The sequence below is a fragment of the Gadus chalcogrammus genome, chromosome 13 (assembly GCF_026213295.1).
Source record: "Gadus chalcogrammus isolate NIFS_2021 chromosome 13, NIFS_Gcha_1.0, whole genome shotgun sequence".
Classification (NCBI taxonomy): Eukaryota; Metazoa; Chordata; class Actinopteri; order Gadiformes; family Gadidae; genus Gadus; species Gadus chalcogrammus.
Genome location: NC_079424.1, coordinates 5,615,840 through 5,637,120, shown reverse-complemented (window position 1 = coordinate 5,637,120; position 21,281 = coordinate 5,615,840). Strand labels below are relative to the sequence as shown.

General features: G+C 47.8%; 3 protein-coding genes across 3 annotated transcripts; 1 reads left to right on the top strand and 2 right to left on the bottom strand.

Moving 5' to 3' along the window:
• The first annotated feature begins 822 nt into the window (after positions 1–822).
• On the top strand, positions 823–2,293 carry LOC130401849 (olfactory receptor class A-like protein 1). The gene has a single exon (XM_056605848.1). The coding sequence runs from the start codon at positions 823–825 to the stop codon at positions 1,756–1,758; it is 936 nt and encodes a 311-aa protein (XP_056461823.1). The 3' UTR covers positions 1,759–2,293.
• Positions 2,294–4,487: 2,194 nt separating this feature from the next.
• On the bottom strand, positions 4,488–7,453 carry gpr61l (G protein-coupled receptor 61-like). Its single transcript, XM_056606707.1, has 2 exons — positions 7,151–7,453; positions 4,488–6,396 (listed from the first exon to the last, which is right to left on the bottom strand). Exon 2 carries the CDS (start codon positions 6,352–6,354, stop codon positions 5,002–5,004), a length of 1,353 nt encoding a protein of 450 aa, XP_056462682.1. The 5' UTR covers positions 6,355–6,396; positions 7,151–7,453; the 3' UTR covers positions 4,488–5,001.
• Positions 7,454–7,619: 166 nt separating this feature from the next.
• parp3 (poly (ADP-ribose) polymerase family, member 3) lies at positions 7,620–21,252 on the bottom strand. The gene is made up of 11 exons (XM_056605887.1): positions 21,041–21,252; positions 20,073–20,271; positions 19,601–19,732; positions 18,714–18,893; positions 17,962–18,100; positions 16,815–17,038; positions 14,400–14,558; positions 14,234–14,320; positions 11,686–11,863; positions 10,271–10,414; positions 7,620–9,508 (listed from the first exon to the last, which is right to left on the bottom strand). The coding sequence occupies exons 2-11, from the start codon at positions 20,259–20,261 to the stop codon at positions 9,336–9,338; spliced, it is 1,605 nt and encodes a 534-aa protein (XP_056461862.1). The 5' UTR covers positions 20,262–20,271; positions 21,041–21,252; the 3' UTR covers positions 7,620–9,335.
• Positions 21,253–21,281: the final 29 nt, after the last annotated feature.

Sequence of the window (21,281 nt, the reverse complement as noted above, 5' to 3'; positions counted from 1 at the left end):
GTTTTTCCCACCTGATTTGATAAATAACAACTTCCCCAGTACACAGGAAATAATCTAGTTCCAAACTGAAGCTCCTCTAAACACACCTTCACCCTTAAGTGAGGGGTTCCATAATGCGATAATATTATCCTGTGAATCCCCCACGGACACAGACGCTATAAAAGGAAATTACACAGGCTAATGATCACAGTTTGGCCAACAAGTGTGTATGTCAACAGCTACACTACAGGTGAGTTCACTATTCATATTGTATTGAGTTACTTATTTCAATATTTATGTGACGTATGTGTCTGTATATGAGTTCACTATTTAACTAGATTTATTGAAGCAGTTTATCAGCCTACGTGTATGGTTGTTGAGACTTTATGGTCAGGTCAGTGAAGACAGAAGACAGCTATAGAGAATAAGGGGAATGAAAGCGGGGCAGACTGGGCAGGTCGGCATCAAACCTGTGTCGTAGCTCCTCAACACGCATTGCTTACACGCTTAGTTGGGTGAGCCACCAAACTGCCCAACTACTTGATTGGCTAGGGAGATGGTCATTCGAATCAACTTGTCCATGTTTTAATGTTCTAATAACAAAACACATGCCTATTAAATCGGGGGGGGGGTTGTTTTTTTCTTGAGGATTTTATCCTTTTTATTGTATAGTGAGTAAGAAAGGAAGGTTTGGGACATAGAGGGTAATGTATGCCGCTAAGGACCCCGGTCGCCGCGCTAAGGACTGGGCCTTAATGGTACGCGCTCTTCCTGGCGACCCACTGGGGCAACCCTCATTGTTTTGTTTATAATGTGCTTTTCCTGCGCCATCTACCCCTGCAGATGGATCTCTGCGTGACCATCAAAGGCGTCTCCTTCCTACTACAGACCGGCCTGGGCGTCCTTGGCAACACACTTGTGCTCCTGGCCTACGTCCACATCGCCCACGGCGCCGACCACAAGCTCCTCCCCACCGACCTGATCCTGTGCCACCTGGCCTTCTCCAACCTCATGCTGCTGCTGACGCGCTGCGTGCCCCTGACCATGACCGTGTTCGGCCTCCACAACCTGCTGGACGACGCCGGCTGCAAGGTGGTCATCTACCTGTACCGCATCACCCGGGCGCTGTCCGTCTGCCTCACCTGCATGCTGAGCGTCTTCCAGGCGGCCACCCTGGCCCCCGACGCGCCGCGCCTCAAGGCTGCGCTGCCCGCCCTGGTGCTGCCCTCCTTCGCGGGGCTGTGGCTCCTCAACATGGCCTTCTGCCTCGCCGCGCCCTTATTCTCCGTCGCCCCGCGCAACGGCACCGTGCCGGCGTTCACCCTCAACCTGGGCTACTGCCACGTGGACTTCCGGGACTACCTGTCGTACGTGCTCAACGGCATGGCCGTGACGGTGCGGGACTTTGCCTTCGTGCTGCTGATGCTGCTGTCCAGCGGCTACATCCTGCTGATCCTGCACCGCCACAGCCGCCAGGTGCGCTCCATGCGGCGGGGGGCGGCCCAGGGGGTGGAGACGCGGGCGGCCGAGACGGTGGTCTCCCTGGTGGTGCTCTACGCCGTGTTCTTCGGCATCGACAACGTGATCTGGATCTACATGCTGACTGTGGCCAAGGTGGCGCCGGTGGTGGCCGACATGAAAGTGTTCTTCTCCTCGAGCTACGCCTTCCTCAGCCCCTATTTTATCATCTCGTCCAACAAGAGGATCAAGGGGAAGCTGGTGTGTGCGGTGGAACAGCAGCAGTCTCCGGTGGAGACTCAGACGTCCAATGAGAAATGACTTTTACGAAAAGTTCCCTTAATGAGATGCTCTCAGACATTGCCTCTGTAATTAGCTATTATCTGACTGTTTTAGTCTAAATAACAACATTCATGCATGTGATGACTACAGAAGTCCTTTGCATACAAACGTTGTATATCAGAAGCAAACAGAACTCTAAAGGCTACTAAAGAATAGCTTTTTTGTTAAGTCACCTCTCCTGACCATTTAATTTCGTTTTTATCTTGTTCTGCCTTCAGCATGCGCTCTGATTGGCTGAATGTGACGCAGGCTGGCAGCGAGCGTCGGAACGTGCAAACCAAACAAAACCTGGAAAAAACTTTTATCACAGACTTGTATTTATTTATCATGCTATTGGTTTATTTATTTAATAGATTTGTATTTTGTGTTTAGCCGTCCGCTGTGCGGGGTGCCCTTCCGCAGGCCTTGGCTCCCCCTGGTGGCGAAATAACAAAACTTAACAAATGACAACAAAAAACGCACCGTGCTCTGCTCCCTCCTCAGACTCCGCCTGCTGCATCTCTTTATCCTTCTTTGCTACCTTCACTTTTTTAACCTAAAAGAAAAAAAGATTAAAAACAAAAAATCTAACAATTATATATGAAAAATAAAAAAATTAACAAATGAAGTAAAAGGTTTGGAGATTATGTGAAAGTGCTCCCAGAATCTTCAGGACCTGGACTAACAAAAATTACATAATATATATTCACATATAACCTTTCCCCTTGAATGAAGCACTCGTATACCTGTGCTTATCCAATTGAGCCACCAGATGGCGCCAGTGGTCTTTAATCCAGGACCTAACCCTAACCTACAACAAAATCTTCTGCTTGTTAATTTTTCACGACTAATAACGCGATGATTGCCTAAAGAAATAAAACAACAATTTGTATCGGGACGTCGCGTTACTTTTACAAAAGTACAATCATAAAGCAATACGTGTGGGTGCAGTACAGGCTCTCTACCGCTTCATCTCCAATGCTTGCATTGATTTAATAGCCTAACTGATAAGAACAATTCATTTCTATTCCCTATGATGGAATCTTATTTTTATTCTGCGAGTTTTATTGACTTACTTTACTTCATATTTTTGACAACAGGATCTAGAAGGTATTTCATCGAACAAAGAGGTAAATGCTGGACTGCATTGTCATAATAAACTCTTAAGCTTTAAATTATTATAATAAGGCTTTACATTATTATAATAAACTCACCAACGGCGGTGCCGGCCGAACAGGGCGACAGCGCGCTCGTCGGGAGAGCTCAGGGTTGATTGTCTGTGCTCAGCTCTCTTTGATCTGGAAACAGACAGAACTGAGGTTCTGGCCTTTTCCATCAGAGTGTTTCAATGACGCTCCAAGCTCTGGTTTCACATTTTGACTCTGCTTCCAACCGTCTGATCTCAACTCTGCAGCCTTCTAGAGATGAATTCCACCGCCTTCAGGTCAGCGTTGTAGAACGTACTTCATTTGTATAAGGTCAACAAATGCAAATTCACAGAATTAATGCAATCGCATATTGGGGAAGAATTACGGGAAAGAAGCACACACTGACCTGGAGGAACTGAGCAGTGTTTTCCCATCAATACTGTTAGACACACCCTTCATTCAGGTTAATAAGTCAAGTTATAAATACTATATAACTGACCGTATAGCTTAACCTAATAATAACAATCTATGATTTGAATAACTGTAGAAAAGTTACATAATTACCAGTTTACCTTTCCTGTCTTCCAGGATCAATGAAATAGTCCTATCTTATTTTTGAAATGCAATAATTATTAAATACAATCGATTAAAATATAACACCTAAAATGCTGGTGTCTAGAATTCATTATCTAGAGACAAAGTGCATAATGACACACACACACACACACACACACACACACACACACACACACACACACACACACACACACACACACACACACACACACACACACACACACACACACACACAGACCATGTGTTATTTATGGATTTCAAGTCAGAAATCCATAAATAAGCCAGAGATATCTCGTTACCAGGTAGGCAGCAATGTAGTGTGACGAGAGCTGAGAGCACACTGGAGTAAGAGATGGTGACCCCTTACTGTACGCAGGTGAAAAACCAGGTGACCCCTTACTGTATGCAGGTCTAAAACCAGGGGACCCCTTACTGTACGCTGGTGTACAACCAGGTGACCCTTTACTGTACGCTGGTGTACAACCAGGTGACCCCTTACTGTACGCTGGTGTGCAACCAGGTGACACCTTACTGTACAGGTGTAAAACCAGGTGACACCTTACTGTACAGGTGTAAGCAGCATCGGGACTTTTAGGCTATTGGTGAACGAGCCAATACAAACAATGGCCGCTCTTAAACCGCTCATCACCTGTGGAGCCTCATCAATACTCAAGGAGGTCTCCCTGGGTGAAAGGAACAATGTGCTGATCCTTATTGTGGGCTGGAGCCCGGCATCGGCCACCCACGTGTTCTTTTCACATGCTAATGAGTTATTTGAAGGTACAGGACATCGGTAATAACTCCACATTTTAAAGAGCGGCCCACTGGTTTCCAATCAGGGGAGCTAACAGACGGCTGAATGGAGCCGGTTGCTATGTGAGTTCATGGCCTACTCAATTTCCATGACAACAAGGAGGGATGACATTCAGAGCCCGTCGGGCTGGCTCTGTAACACAGGGAGGGGGGAGGATTCAGAGGGGATGGAGGTGGAGAGATGTTGTCGTAGCCAAAAATATAGGTTTTATTTAGGCGTTGTTATCTAAACAGGATCCTATTGCAGTGTGTCACCCCATTAATACAATGTCATTTTAAAAACGCCTACTCTGTCATTTTCATGTTATTTTGGTTATAAACTAGCATCAAACATCTGCACATTTCCACACGTCTACAAACATATAAAGAATCTTCCAATTAATCAAACATTTACCATTAAAATACAACTCTATGACGTTAAGTCGAATATCAAGAATGAAGCCATATGCATATGACCCGTTATAACAACCAACGATACTGCAGTGGGCATCGAACAACACTAAGATCTGGAGATAAACCCGCCGCTTCATGTCGACCATCAAGCCAGGTGACCCCTTACTGTACCCAGGTGACCCCTTCCTGTACGCAGGTGTCACCCGTCTCCCCTGTCCCATCTCCCCTGTCCCCGTCTGCCCCGTCCCCCAAGTCACCCGTCTTCCCCCGTCCCGTCTTCCCCCGTCCCGTCTCCCCCGTCTCGTCTCCCAAGTCACCCGTCTCCCCCCTGGCTCCCTGGCGGGCTGTCCCCGGGCGAAGCCCCTTCCTCGGGGATCTGCCCCGGGAGGTGCAGCGCCGCCCCCGCCGCCCCCGTCGCCGTGGTCCGGGGGCTGCTGGTGAGGCAGCCGGAGGCGGTGGTGGTGGCCGTGACGTTGGTCCTCTGGATGAACTGCAGGAAGTTCTCCTGCAGCGAGCCCTCGTGGCTGGAGGCCGTGAGCTCCAGCCGCGGCGTCCGGCAGCAGCGCCGGAACTTGACCAGCTCCTCGCGGATCTGCCGGTTCAGCATGCCGTAGAAGAAGGGGTTGACGGCGAAGGACGAGTAGGCCAGCCAGGTGACGGCCTCCTCCATGACCCCGGGGCCCGGCGGGGCAGCGCTCAGCGAGGTCCGCAGGTGGAAGCTGAAGTAGGGCAGCCAGCAGAGCAGGAACTGGCCCACGATGAGCACCAGCGTGAGCGCCGCCTTGCCCCCGCTGAAGGCGCGCTCGGGGGACAGGCGGCGGGCCGCGACGGCGGCGATGATGGTGGTTCGGCTGTCGACCGAGTCCGAGCGGCCCTTGGCCGGGTTGGCCCAGGCGGGCGCGGCGGTAGCCGCGGACGCGGCGGCGGCGGGGGGGAGCTGCTGCATGGCGGCCGAGCGCGCCACCTTGTACACGGCGCAGTAGACGGCGAAGATGACCAGCGCGGGCAGCAGGAAGCACAGCACGCTGAAGAGCACGGCGAAGACCCTGCGCAGCCGGCTGTGGCTCCAGTGCAGCGAGCAGTGGGCGGCGGCCATGGAGCTGTGGTTGCCGTAGGCGGGCCAGCCGAACAGCGTGACCAGCGCCAGCAGCGCCGACTTGAGCCAGATGAAGAGCATGACGCCCACGGCCAGGTTGATGCTCATCCGGACCTCGTAGCGCATGGGGTGCACGATGTAGAAGTAGCGCTCCACGCTGATGGCCGTGATGGTGAGGACGGACAGGCAGACGAGGAAGACGTTGAGGAAGATGTAGACCTGACACTCGAGCACGGTGAAGACCACGCTGCCGAAGAAGGGCGAGCTGGAGATGATGCCGAGGGGCATGAGCAGGATGGCGCACAGCAGGTCCACCGCACACAGATGGCACACCAGGGCGAAGCGCTTGAGGTGCGGCGCCCGCGCGATGGCCACCATGACCCCCGTGTTGGCCAGCAGCGCGATCAGGTTCAGGGTGACCATGCAGAACAGGCCCAGCAGGTCCTGGAGCTGGGACTGGGAGCTGGTCACCACCCCGGTGCCCGGGACGGTGGGCCCCCACAGGGAGTGGTTGAGGTTGTGGTGGGTGTCATCTGGCACAGAGAGCACGGGACCGGACTGCCCGGCCATCCTCTGTTCAGCCCTCTCAGGTCGGATCCATTCTCCTTCAATCTTGAGAGGAAAGAACGGGTTGGGTGTCAGTGAACAGTTTGAACAGTTGTCCTAGTATCAACGTGTTAAGTTTATTCATGTCTTTGTATCAAAATGTTGAACAGTTAAGTCATGTCCCAGTATCAATATGTTAAGCATTATTCATGTCTTAGTATCAATATGTTGAACAGTTAAGACATGTCTCAGTATCAATATGTTAAGTTGATTCATGTCGCAGTATCAATATGTTACATTTATTAATGAGGAACCTTCAATCTGCAGAGAAAAGAACGTGTTGTGTTAGTGTGTTGAACAGTTTGCTCATGTCCCAGTATCAATATGTTAAGTTTATTCATGTCTCAGTATCAATATGTTAACAGTTTATTCATGTCTCAGTAGAATCAATGTTAAGTTCATTAATTTCTTAGTATCAATATGTTGAACAGTTTATTCATGTCTCAGTATCAATACCATAACAGTATTCATGTCTCAGTATCAATATGTTAAGTTTATTCATGTCTCAGTATCATGCCTTAATACTACCCCCCGTCTTCCTCTCTCTTGCTGTATGCATCGTGTCTATCTCTCCGTACTTACCGGTAACTGGAACATTCAATGACCTCATTCTATTCTAAAATAAATACATATTACATGAACATGTCACTGTCAGTGTCCATGCCGATAGGTCTGAAATTCATTCCTATATAGATTAAGACAGTTCAAAGCCAAATTCCAAACTACCTAACATTGTCACTGTGTGGTAACGGTCACCTACCCTGTGATCCAGCCCTCTCAGAGTCCAGGGAACCCAGGCTTTCACTGGACCAATCCCACGCCGATTCCAGTGGAAGCCTGAGATAAGCAAACTAAGGCATTCGTTAATCCCTCCAGTTATTCATTGGCATCTGGTGTGGCCCAAAGCATAATTAATAGATGTGTTGCAGTAAGCCCAGGTCTGCTTCTGTAACACCATCATCTAAGAACTGCTCTGTAATCCGTTCATCACTTCAGGGTCGAGAGGATGCTGTTCGTTTTCATCCTCCTCCAGCTCTGTCATCTCTGCTGTGTATGGCAGTGACTGTCACACATTGTATGGCTGGCTGGCTGCCCCCCCCCCCCCCCAGCCCCCTTCAGATGGACACCAGCTCCACTGTCCTTTCCTTGCAGAGCTTGGTGACGCCTGGGTCCTAAGGCCTGCCTGCTAGGGGGAAGTGTGTACTGAATCAATACATTCCTTCTAACGCCGATATTGTTTTCAATATTCTAAATGAATTATAATACAAGTGCATGATATAAGGAAATCAGTTTCACATTCATTATGCTACTTATTTATGGCGCCCTAGATCATCTGGTTCAACAGGTGGGAGGCTATAACAATGTCAACAATATCAATGATAAACAACAAACATTACCATCAAGGGAGGTGGTCAGTACTGTTTATTGACTCTTCATAGGGCGGTCATGGTGCAAAAAGGGTAAGGCAGTAGAATTCAACATAGAACCAGAATGGACGCCAGCGACACCCAGTGGTGGAGAAAAGAACTTGACCGGAATATATTTTGGGTAAATAGCGAAGCAACTTTTAGTAATAACTATGTAAAAATAAACCATAATATTAGGCAGTAAAAACCTACAGTATATATTTTTTGTAAAATGATTGCAATATCCCTAGAGCAGTACTCATATATTTCTAAAATGTTCTGTAAACATATAGTGCATAATTTATCACTAGTGTATTCATCAGATGATACCGAGTAGCAGATATAGCATGGCATGCAGGTACATTCTTCTCGATTTCCATACGTTCTAGATGTACCGAACTGTGCAAATTGCAAAACTATGCATGGTGCTCTAGATAAATAAGGGCCACATTGCACCCTAAAACCTATTAATCGCAACTACACCACAAACTAGATGTATCAGAAGCCTTCAAAATATCTCGTGACAAAAGAAAGCGAAGCCAGGGAGAAGGACAGAAGATAGCATTTTAACAAACTTCCAGTGGTAGAAGACAAGAAATGTTCCATGCGTTAACAATTCTTTAGAGGGACAGAGCCGACTATATAAGGCACCTTTTTATCGATTCACTGTGGAAAATGTCCAGTCAAACAGGCCAAAATATCCAAGTTATATGTAAGGGATAATGCCCGACGAGGTGTCCATTATCAGGAATTAATGGACGACGTGGAGGCGTGAACCGTCCGCGAAGTCCATTAATTCCTGATAATGGACACCTCGAAGGGCATTATCCCGCTTATACCACGGTCACTTACCAACGGTGACCAAATTAAGACCATTAATTTATATTTTCATGCGTTTTACAATCCGAATATAAAGTTTTCCACAAAACATACATTTGTTTGCCTGGTTACGCCTGAGGGTCTGACTAATACCCGGAACCACCATTACACGCCCGTTGGGTTCTCATGCAACGGAAACGTTGTTCACTCCTCCAGTAATTAGGACGGGCCATAGCTACGACTTTAGAACGGGAGGTAGCGGGAGGTATTATAGTCCGCTCAGCTTTGTTTTGTTTCCCGTTGCTATGGTTACTACTATTTTAGAGACGATATTCCAGCTAGCGCATTCATTGAGAACGGTAAACAGACAATTTGACGGAACTACTTGTCCAGGTGTCCGTATATCAGGAGTTAATGCACACCCTGCATCCAATCAGAATCGGGTATTCCCGCAGACCGTGGTATAAATATAGTTATATAACCGAGCTATTAAGTGCATTTATAACTAAAGGTCTCAAGGTCTAAGAGTTAGGGTAAGCTAACCCTAACTCTTTGACCTTTAGTTAGCTTACCCTAACTCTTAGACCTTGAGATAGGGTTAGCTAACCCTAATTCCTAGAGCTTGAGTTAGACAAAAAACAAGCAAATAGTGCAGCAAAAGCTTCCAAGCCAGACCCCATAAGACGGGTGAGGAAGTGACGCAAGGCCCTCCTCCTACGCTCAGTGCATGTTCAGCTCCAGAAGGTACCGGATGCGACACTGACTCTCCTTGTAGATGAGGTACTCGCTGTTGGAGAAGTGGCTCTGCTTGAAACGACTCTGATTCAGGGCTTTCCCTTGGGCCACCACCACCTCCTTGCCATCCAGAGTGATGGTGGTGTCCTTGGAGGGGTCTGAAAAACAAAGAAACCGATCAATAAATACATTGTTAAAACTAGACAATACTTTATTGACATGAAGATGACTGGTGCTTTTCCCCTGTCCTGTGCATGTATTCCCATTAGCAACCTCTAGCAGCTAGCGGCAAAGCTTTAGGTTTAAATTTTGCAGGTTTAAATTGATGAGGGCATAAAGTAAATAAATGATAAAAAAACGTTAATAATAATAAAAATGATACGCATGCATACATGCATAATAAATGAGACATTAGATCTTAACACCTAGCAGAAGCCCTCATGCTCCCTGATCCATCTAGAAATAATCAAATCATACTCCCTAACCCTAGAAGGAGCAGAATCATGCTCCTTACTCCTCGTGAAGGAGTAGCATTCTGCTTCCTGATCACTCTAGATTCTGGAGGGCTAAGGAGCATGATGCTGTTCATTCTAGAGCTCCTTCTAGAGATGTCCCAGTTTTTGCTGGGACAGTCTCAATTTTGAGTTGCGTGTCCTGAGTCCCGACAAAAGCCAAAGGATGCTAAAATGTCCTGGTTTCCACCAATGACTATGAATTGTCCCCTGTTGTCAGCGATTACATAGCCAACGTTATCTAATTAAAGCCCGATCATTAACTTAGATTGCTTGCGCTCCTTTTTTCTGTGGAATTCTTGATGCGGCCCAGCCTGCCCCAGACTCTACCTCCCCCAGGTAAGTTGAGTTTGAGACCCCTGTTCTAGATTCTAGAAGGAGCAGCATCAGGAGGAGGTGCGCTGGTACCTGGCTCCACGTGGCCCCGGGCCACCACGCTGTCGTAGCCGTCGGGAGCCTTCCTCAGGGAGCCGTCGTCTTTGGTGATGGTGAACTCCTTCCCCAGGGCCACCTCGTTCAGGAACATGACGCCCGTGTTCTTAGAGGTGCACACTGTGGGCCGTGACGTCGGAGAAGAACACGGTATGAATGATGTGGAGATGGGGTAGCTGCTATGTTTCGAAGCATTGTTTGTCATATTTGTTGAAATTCTCCGTACATCCCGGAGGCGATCAATGAGGCAATTGTTCTTACGGTTTCTTTAATAATTCTGGTATCTGTGGGAGCAGTCGCAGGCCTGTAATCAACCGTCCAATCATTTCATTCGGCCCAAATTAAATGATTGGACGGCCTACCTGTTTGTCAACTCAGCCCGTGCTGTCATTGGTCAGGACCGGTGGCTTCCACCAGGTAAGCAGACGTGTCGCTACAGCTAGCGACCTAGTAACATATAATTACTTAGTACTATACCTACTTAGTATTATTGAATTAAGTATTAATAAAGTCAGAATCAGATTAGAGCTAACCCTATAACTGAGTAGGGTTGGGAATCCCAGGGTACCTCACGGTACGATATACGATACGTGGCCAACGATACCGATAATATGGCCATTCTGCGATAAACAATCCATTGTTAGACCTATCACGATACACGTCTAATGATGAATATAAAAAAAATGACCGTGAAATGGTCATATATATATATATATATATATATATATATATATATATATACACACACACATACATATTAGTGCTGTCAAGCGATTAAAATATTTTTCGCGATTAATCGCATTAATGTCATAGTTAACTCAAGATTAATCGCAAATCTTTTTTCTATGCTAAATATCCCTTGATTTCTTTGTCCCATTAATTGTTCTCATTTTAATGCTCTTATCAACTTGGAGAAGTGCATCGGCTTGCCTTGTGCAAATGTTTTTTTATAGATAACAACATTGGCATATACTGATCAAAACAGGACGATATATATATATATATATATATATATATATAAAAACGGTGTATAGGTATATGTGTACTGACTATATGCTACACGTGAACCTCCTAAGATGGCGCATTTGATTGGTTCGCTATCTTGGGATATTGGGCAATATCTCATGATTGAGATCTCAAACTCGGGGTATTGTTTTCATCACAAAATTTCCCGTGGGGAATACCCCCCCGAGACACCCCCCGAGATAAAAACAAATAAATCTCGGCAAAAAGTGTTATCTTGTTTATTTTCGGAGTGTTCACGTGTACTATATACTAAAACAATTATTCACCTCAGGCTCCGTGAATAGTGGGGAATACCCCCCCGACCTTCGGTCTCGGGGGGCTGTTTCCCACCATTCACTTCGCCTTTGGCGAATAATTGTCCTCACCGTATCCAGCAGACTTGCAGTTCTCCGAGGCGAAGTAGATCCCTCTCCCCACGCGGCCCCCGGAGTGAGGCATGATGCGGAGACCGCCCTTCAGGATGGCCGCCACCACCGCGATGTTGGTCCCGTGCCACAGCAGACGCCGGTTGTCCAGCTTGTCGTTCTCGAGGAAGCGCGCCCCCTGTGGTGGGAGGAGAAGGGAGGGAGGGAGGTCAGGGGGGAGGGTCATGGGGGAGGGATCGCCTCATCCTGAGTCTAGTTAATCACCAGCAGCTAGTGAAACATCACCTAATCCTGAAGTTAAACATCACCTCACCCTCTAGTTAAACATCACCTCACCCTCTAGTTAAACATCACCTCACCCTCTAGTTAAACATCACCTCACCCTCTAGTTAAACATCACCTCACCCTCTAGTTAAACATCACCTAATCCTGAAGTTAAACATCACCTCACCCTCTAGTTAAACATCACCTCACCCTCTAGTTAAACATCACCTCACCCTCTAGTTAAACATCACCTCACCCTCTAGTTAAACATCACCGCATCCTCTAGTTAAACATCACCTCATCCTGTAGTTAAACATCACCTCATCCTCTAGTTAAACATCACCTCACCCTCTAGTTAAACATCACCTCATCCTCTAGTTAAACATCACCTCACCCTCTAGTTAAACATCACCTCACCCTCTGGTTAAACACCACCTCACCCTCTAGTTAAACATCACCTCACCCTCTAGTTAAACATCACCTCACCCTCTAGTTAAACATCACCTCACCCTCTAGTTAAACATCACCTCACCCTCTAGTTAAACATCACCTCATCCTCTAGTTAAACATCACCTCATCCTCTAGTTAAACATCACCTCACCCTCTAGTTAAACATCACCTCACCCTCTAGTTAAACATCACCTCACCCTCTGGTTAAACACCACCTCACCCTCTAGTTAAACATCACCTCACCCTCTGGTTAAACACCACCTCACCCTCTAGTTAAACATCACCTCACCCTCTAGTTAAACATCCCCTCATCCTCTAGTTAAACATCACCTCACCCTCTAGTTAAACATCACCTCACCCTCTAGTTAAACATCACCTAATCCTCTAGTTAAACATCACCTCACCCTCTAGTTAAACATCACCTCACCCTCTAGTTAAACATCACCTCACCCTCTAGTTAAACATCACCTCATCCTCTAGTTAAACATCACCTCACCCTCTAGTTAAACATCACCTCATCCTCTAGTTAAACATCACCTCACCCTCTAGTTAAACATCACCTCACCCTCTAGTTAAACATCACCTCACCCTCTAGTTAAACATCCCCTCACCCTCTAGTTAAACATCACCTCACCCTCTGGTTAAACACCACCTCACCCTCTAGTTAAACATCACCTCACCCTCTAGTTAAACATCCCCTCACCCTCTAGTTAAACATCACCTCACCCTCTGGTTAAACACCACCTCATCCTCTAGTTAAACATCACCTCATCCTCTAGTTAAACATCCCCTCATCCTGTAGTTAAACATCACCTCACCCTCTAGTTAAACATCACCTCATCCTCTAGTTAAACATCACCTCACCCTCTAGTTAAACATCCCCTCACCCTCTAGTTAAACATCACCTCACCCTCTAGTTAAACATCACCTCACCCTCTAGTTAAACATCACCTCACCCTCTAGTTAAACATCACCTCACCCTCTAGTTAAACATCACCTCATCCTCTAGTTAAACATCACCTCACCCTCTAGTTAAACATCACCTCACCCTCTAGTTAAACATCACCTCACCCTCTAGTTAAACATCACCTCACCCTCTAGTTAAACATCACCTCACCCTCTAGTTAAACATCACCTCACCCTCTAGTTAAACATCACCTCACCCTCTAGTTAAACATCACCTAACCCTCTAGTTCAGGGGTGCCCAACCTTTTTTGACCCAAGATCTACTTTTCAAGTAGCCAACCTCCCGAGATCTACCAGCAAACCTACCTTCAAGCGGGGGGGGGGGGGGGGGGGGTAGAGAACAATTGTTGACGGGGGGGGGGGGGGGGGGGTTGTATCGTGAACCTACGGACTTCAGTGGGGGTTTCATTCCATCTGCGCACGGCACCTTCTCAACGATAATCAATAATCTTCCTCCCACTCAGGGTGAAAATGGTAGGTCTTAGCTTGTTTCCCCTCAGCCATGCCAACGTTTAGGAGTGTGTAACTACTGTTGACGGCTTTCAACTGCTGTTAACAGCACATGCGCTACCGCGCGTATATGTCCCGCGCAAATTTAATTTTATTAAAAAAAAAAAAAAAAAAAAAAGATTTTTTTTTTTTTTTCTTCACCCCTCGCGATCGACTTGGGATCTGTCGGCGATCTACTGGTAGACCGCGATCGACTGGTTGGGCACCCCTGCTCTAGTTAAACACCACCTCACCCTCTAGTTAAACACCACCTCACCCTCTAGTTAAACATCACCTCATCCTCTAGTTAAACACCACCTCACCCTCTCATCAGGCAGCTCTCACCTAATGCTCTTGTTAAACATCAGGCAGCTCTCACCTCATCCTCTCGATTGACCTTCCAGACGTTGTTGATCTTTGGGGGGTTGTGGTCGTTGGCCGTCACCTTCAGATACTTTTCAATGACCTTCAGGGTGGATACAGAAGAGCCGTGAGACCCAGGTCAGCTGAGGGACACCATGAAGAAGGTAACCTCCTCCCCTCACCTTGAACTCCTCTGTGGCGCCATCTAGGAGCTCCAGGCTGCACTTCAGGGAGTTGTAGTTCTGGTCCACGGGGTGAGGGACGTCCTCCACCTTCTCCTCGGCCAGAGCCTTCTCCGTCTCCGACTGCAGAGTCTGGGCGATCTCAATGTCGGCCAGCACCTGAAGACAGAGAGAGCATGGCGTTAACAGGGAGAGAGAGACAGCATGGTGTTAACAGGGGGAGAGAGAGAGAGAGATCTGGCAATGCAAATGTATATTCCTCATGCCAATAAAGCTTTTTTGAAAAGAAAGAAAGAAAGACAGAAAGAAAGAAAGAAAGAAAGAAAGAAAGAAAGAAAGAAAGAAAGAAAGAAAGAAAGAAAGAAAGAAAGACAGACAGACAGACAGACAGACAGACAGACAGACAGACAGACAGACAGACAGACAGACAGACAGACAGACAGACAGACAGACAGACAGACAGACAGACAGACAGACAGACAGACAGACAGACAGACAGACAGACAGACAGACAGACAGACAGACAGACAGACAGACAGACAGACAGACAGACAGACAGACAGACAGACAGACAGACAGACAGACAGACAGACAGACAGACAGACAGACAGACAGACAGACAGACAGACAGACAGACAGACAGACAGACAGACAGACAGACAGACAGACAGACAGACAGACAGACAGACAGACAGACAGACAGACAGACAGACAGACAGACAGACAGACAGACAGACAGACAGACAGACAGACAGACAGACAGACAGACAGACAGACAGACAGACAGACAGACAGACAGACAGACAGACAGACAGACAGACAGACAGACAGACAGACAGACAGACAGACAGACAGACAGACAGACAGACAGACAGACAGACAGACAGACAGACAGACAGACAGACAGACAGACAGACAGACAGACAGACAGACAGACAGACAGACAGACAGACAGACAGACAGACAGACAGACAGACAGACAGACAGACAGACAGACAGACAGACAGACAGACAGACAGACAGACAGACAGACAGACAGACAGACAGACAGACAGACAGACAGACAGACAGACAGACAGACAGACAGACAGACAGACAGACAGACAGACAGACAGACAGACAGACAGACAGACAGACAGACAGACAGACAGACAGACAGACAGACAGACAGACAGACAGACAGACAGACAGACAGACAGACAGACAGACAGACAGACAGACAGACAGACAGACAGACAGACAGACAGACAGACAGACAGACAGACAGACAGACAGACAGACAGACAGACAGACAGACAGACAGACAGACAGACAGACAGACAGACAGACAGACAGACAGACAGACAGACAGACAGACAGACAGACAGACAGACAGACAGACAGACAGACAGACAGACAGACAGACAGACAGACAGACAGACAGACAGACAGACAGACAGACAGACAGACAGACAGACAGACAGACAGACAGACAGACAGACAGACAGACAGACAGACAGACAGAAAGAAAGAAAGAAAGAAAGAAGAAAGAAAGAAAGAAGAAAGAAAGAAAGAAAGAAAGAAAGAAAGAAAGAAAGAAAGAAAGAAAGAAAGAAAGAAAGAAAGAAAGAAAGAAAGAAAGAAAGAAAGAAAGAAAGAAAGGTGTTAACAGAGAGACAGAGACAGAGAGAGAGCATGGGTATTAACTCACACACACAGGGCATGTTTACACTGCCAAGCTGGTACGGTCACGGCTTGTCACACCCTGCATTGGAGTAGGTTCATTGGCGTAGGCGGAGAGTAGACCTCTTTTGAATAATTTGCATACCGAATGTTATTAGCAACTCGCATGCAAGAATGAGTAGACGACATCTCAGTGAGGGCTGAGATGCCAACATATTCTTTATTTTAATTTTTATCCCGACAAAAGCCTCGTAAGGAAAGTTCCTCTGCTGCTTTCTCGTATATCGCACAATCTTTCCCGGTCTTCGTTAAATGCGACTGCATCCCCTTCCTTCCCATGATGGTCAGCAACTCGCGGATTTCACCGTCTCTCCAGTTACAACGACTCATTTTGTTATCGCTGCGTTGTCTCTGTGGTAGAGACAACGCAGCGACACCTCTACCCAAGTCCCACCCCTGGAGCCGTGATGCCGTCTAATCGCATTTACATGAAAATGAAACCCCCAATATGTGTAGGGTCCGAGAGGGTAAATTTGGGGGTGCGAAATCAAGCCGATATGTTAACCCGGTCAGTGTAAACGCGCGGACCACACCGGGAAAAGGGCAGGCATAAGACAGGCATGTTTGGCAGTGTAATTTTTTTTACACACACACACACACACACACACACACACACACACACACACACACACACACACACACACACACACACACACACACACACACAGGGAGAACAAGAGAGGATCCCGTCACCATGAGCATCTCCTTCTTCTTGTCGATGATCTCCTGTTGGTCGATGACGGGCGGGCGGCTACGGCCGAAGTTGTGCGGCACGGTGGTGAAGAAGCGGGAGGACAGCGCCTCCAGCGCCTTCCTGGGGCTCCTCCGGGCCAGCGCCGCCTCCATCTCCTCCAGCACCTCGAAGCCCTTGGCGATCTGCATCTTACTCAGCTTGCCTAAGGGCATCTTCTTAATGTCTGACGGACACACACACACACACACACACACACACACACACACACACACACACACACACACACACACACACACACACACACACACACACACACACACACACACACACACACACACACACACACAGTTACTCATTTGGTAATTTGGCCGCTCCGAGCTTCCGTCCCAAGAGACACACGTCGGCAGGGAGGTCTCTGCAGACGTGCTGCGGTCATGAAGATAGGTCGACTGTTTTAATATCTACAGGTATTGCTATTATATATGTTTTACGTTACCAAACCTATGTTACCAACTCCAGCATTGCAGCATTAGCACAACAGTGTCACCTAGCCTGTTGTTACAGGGGACCGGCTAGCATTGTAGCACTAGCCCAACAGTGTCACCTAGCCTGTAGTTACAGAAGACCGGCTAGCATTATAGCACTAGCACAACAGTGTCACCTAGCCTGTTGTTACAGAGGACAGGCTAGCATTGTAGCACTAGCACAACAGTGTCATCTAGCCTGTAGTTACAGGGGATGGGCTAGCATTGTAGCACTAGCACAACAGTGTCACCTAGCCTGTTGTTACAGAGGACAGGCTAGCATTATAGCACTAGCACAACAGTGTCACCTAGCCTGTAGTTACAGGGGACAGGCTAGCATTGGAGCACTAGCACAACAGTGTCACCTAGCCTGTAGTTACAGGGGACAGGCTAGCATTGTAGCACTAGCACAACAGTGTCACCTAGCCTGTTGTTACAGAGGACAGGCTAGCATTGTAGCACTAGCACAACAGTGTCACCTAGCCGGTTACATATGACAGGGCAAACCTGAATATCAGGACTCTTCTCTCTCTCCATCGGTGGGCAATGATCCATTTCAGCATGTCTGTTGAAAGTGTTCAGCCACACCAATAACAACAGACCTAGTGGCGGACACACCTACCCAAGTTCATGCATTCCATCGCTTCTTTGAACATGTTTTGGCTGAAGATGAGTTCCACCAGCTTCTGGGTCGGAGGGTCCAGAGTGACTGGAAGGACGTTCTTGACGATCTTCACCGCCTTCCCGTCCACCTCGTCCACCTGATCAGAGAGTCCATGGGGAGGTTAGCGAGACCAGAGACCATCTGGTCTGCAGCCCTCTGTAGTCTAGTCTCCCCATGGGGAGACTAGACTACAGAGAGCCATCTGTGGATGCTCTACTGGTCATACTGGTCCATGTGTGGATGCTCTACTGGTCATACTGGTCCATGTGTGGATACTCTACTGGTCATACTGGCCCATGCGTGGATACCCTACTGGTCATACTGGCCCATGTGTGGATACCCTACTGGTCATACTGGCCCATATGTGGATACCCTACTGGTCATACTGGCCCATGCGTGGATACCCTACTGGTCATACTGGCCCATGTGTGGATACCCTACTGGTCATACTGGCCCATGTGTGGATACCCTACTGGTCATACTGGCCCATATGTGGATACCCTACTGGTCATACTGGCCCATTTGTGGATACCCTACTGGTCATACTGGCCCATGTGTGGATACCCTACTGGTCATACTGGCCCATGTGTGGATACTCTAGTGGTCATACCGGTCCATGTGTGGACTCTACTGGTCATACTGGCCCGTGTGTTGACACTCTACTGGTCAATGTGTGGACACCCTACTGGTCATACTGGCCCAGCCGTTACCTTGATCTCGGCGTCAGCGTCCCCGTCCACCTCGATCAGGGTGTACTTCCCCTTCTGGGCCACGAAGTTGTCCCGGTCCGCCCAGTTGTTCTTCGTCTTGTCTTTGAACTTCTTCTCAAAGTCCTTGATGGCCTGGTCTGAGCTGTAGGGGCTGGAGGCCGCCCCTTTCCCCGCCTCTCCCTGGGATTGGATTAGAGTGAGACACCACGTGAGGGAGGCGTCCAGAACTACCCGACGTGTGAGGTAAGCTAACGGCATGGTGTTAACATTACAGTTGACATATTACACCACCAGGTTTGAGTGGGATTAGCCGTGACAAAGACGTTTGGAAAATCTGCCTCTTCTGACATCACAGGTGGGCGTGTCCACCTAGATGTATTTTATTTTTTATTTTATTTTATTAAAGGATCCCCATTAGCTTATGCCATAGCAGTTTGCTAATCTTCCTGGGGTCCACTGTATGACGGATAGATGAGCAACGTTTGCTACAGTCAACTGGGTATGCTGGTAGACTGATCTATCCAGAACACATCTAGGTGGACAGGCCCACTTGTGATGTCAGAAGAGGCAGATTATCAAATCGTCTTATAAGGGCCAATCACACTCACACCTGGTGGTATAATATGTCACCTTTAAAAATATATATTTACAGCAAGACCAACACAGAGATCCACATCAATAAAAGGTTTAGATCGTCACTTTAGGATCCAATGAGAACTGGTTTGAGCCGGACGAATGAGAACCGCTTTGACCCGGACACATGAGAACCAGTTTGGGCCTGTCGTATGAGATCCAATTTGAGACGGACGCATGAGAACCAGTTTGGGCCTGTCGTATGAGAACCAGTGTGAACCAGACATATGAGAACCAGTTTGAGCCGAACGTACCACGCGGCCCCAGCGGCTCCAGCAGTAGTAGGAATCGTCTGCCTTGAGGACCTGGATCACGTAGAACTTGTTGTTGTTCTTGTTGTCTTCAATGTTGGTCTGGTTCAGCATACAGTCGTAGTCTTCAAACACCTGGAAGACAACATGGAGGATTACCCAAACAACATGGAGGGATTACCCAAACAACATGGAGGGATTACCCAAACAACATGGAGGGTTACCCAAACAACATGGAGGGTTACCCAAACAACATGGAGGATTACCCAAACAGTATATATAAACTTCCTATGGATTCAGACAAAGTCGATTGAAATGGAATGTATGTATATTTTCGGTAGCATATACACACATGTAAATATTGCTATTTATAGGAATACTGATACTTACATTTTCACTATTCCTATTAAAAGTACCTAACCCAATATGATGGCTCTGGGTTCATAGAGCCTTACTCGTGGTTTAAGTCGCTCACCTCGGCACTGGGGATACCGCATCGCTCATCCACCTTCCTGCTCCCCTTGACCTCCGGCCCGGCCGCCTTCAGGGCCTCCTTGGCCGCCCTGAAGGCGTCCTGGGGCTTTGGCGTCTCCTCCTCCGGCTCCGCCTTCACCTTCTTCCCTCCTGCCTTGCGGGAGGCCGCAGCCCTCCTCTTCGGCGCCATGACTCCTGATCTGCAGTCCGTTCCGACACACGCAGAACCAGCACTGAACCAGACTGAGAGTCTAAAGTTTACTTCAAGGTGACTTGTTATGCCACCAGGTGTGAGTGTGATTAGCCGTTACAAGCCGTTTCGCAAAACAGCCTCTGACATCACGAGTGGGTGTGTGGACCGTCCTAGATGTATGACGGATAGATGTGCAACGTTTGCTCCAGTCCACTGGGTAGGCTTGTAGACTGATCTATCCAGCACACATCTAGGTGGACACTTGTGATGTCAAGAGGCAGATTTTCAAAAAGGCTTGTAACGGCTTACCACACTCACACCTGGTGATATAATATGTCACCTTTAACACATATTATTAGCACGCATATCATTGGCTCTGAGGATGACCACGTGCATCTGCAACTATACAGGCTGATGACCCCAGGGGCAGATCTAGTAGATGGGACAGAAGATCTAGATTCTAGATCTTCTGCCCCTCCAGTCAGCCTTAAGTCTAGATCCTCTAGAATCTAGAGCCTTGAGGCTGACAGGATCTAGACTTCAGGCTGAGGACACAGGAGGATTTAAACTTCAGGCTGAGATGATCTAGACTTCAGGCTGACTGGATGCAGTGGGCCGAGGTCCTCACTGCGCTACCAGATCGTTCATTGTTTACTATCCGGTTCTGTGGTTGATGGACACTGCATTTTGGCTGCGTTTTCACCGTATGCAATATCAGACCATTGATGCGTCTTACAGAACCACGAAAGGATTTTAATGATGAAGTAGCGACTCACCCACTTCAGAACCCGAATTAACTTTAGACCGAGGCTACTTCGTAAACTGCGTAAAGTCGACAGCCTTAAAGTACAGAGTGGCCAACTTGCAATCAGACAGGAAGACTAGGATGACCGGGATGAGAATTAAGATCAAGATGACCAGGACAAGCAACAAGACCGAGACGAGCAGGGAGATCAGAAAGACCAGGAAGAGCACTGAGACCATGTGGGCGGGTCATGTGGGCGGAGCCTGACTATC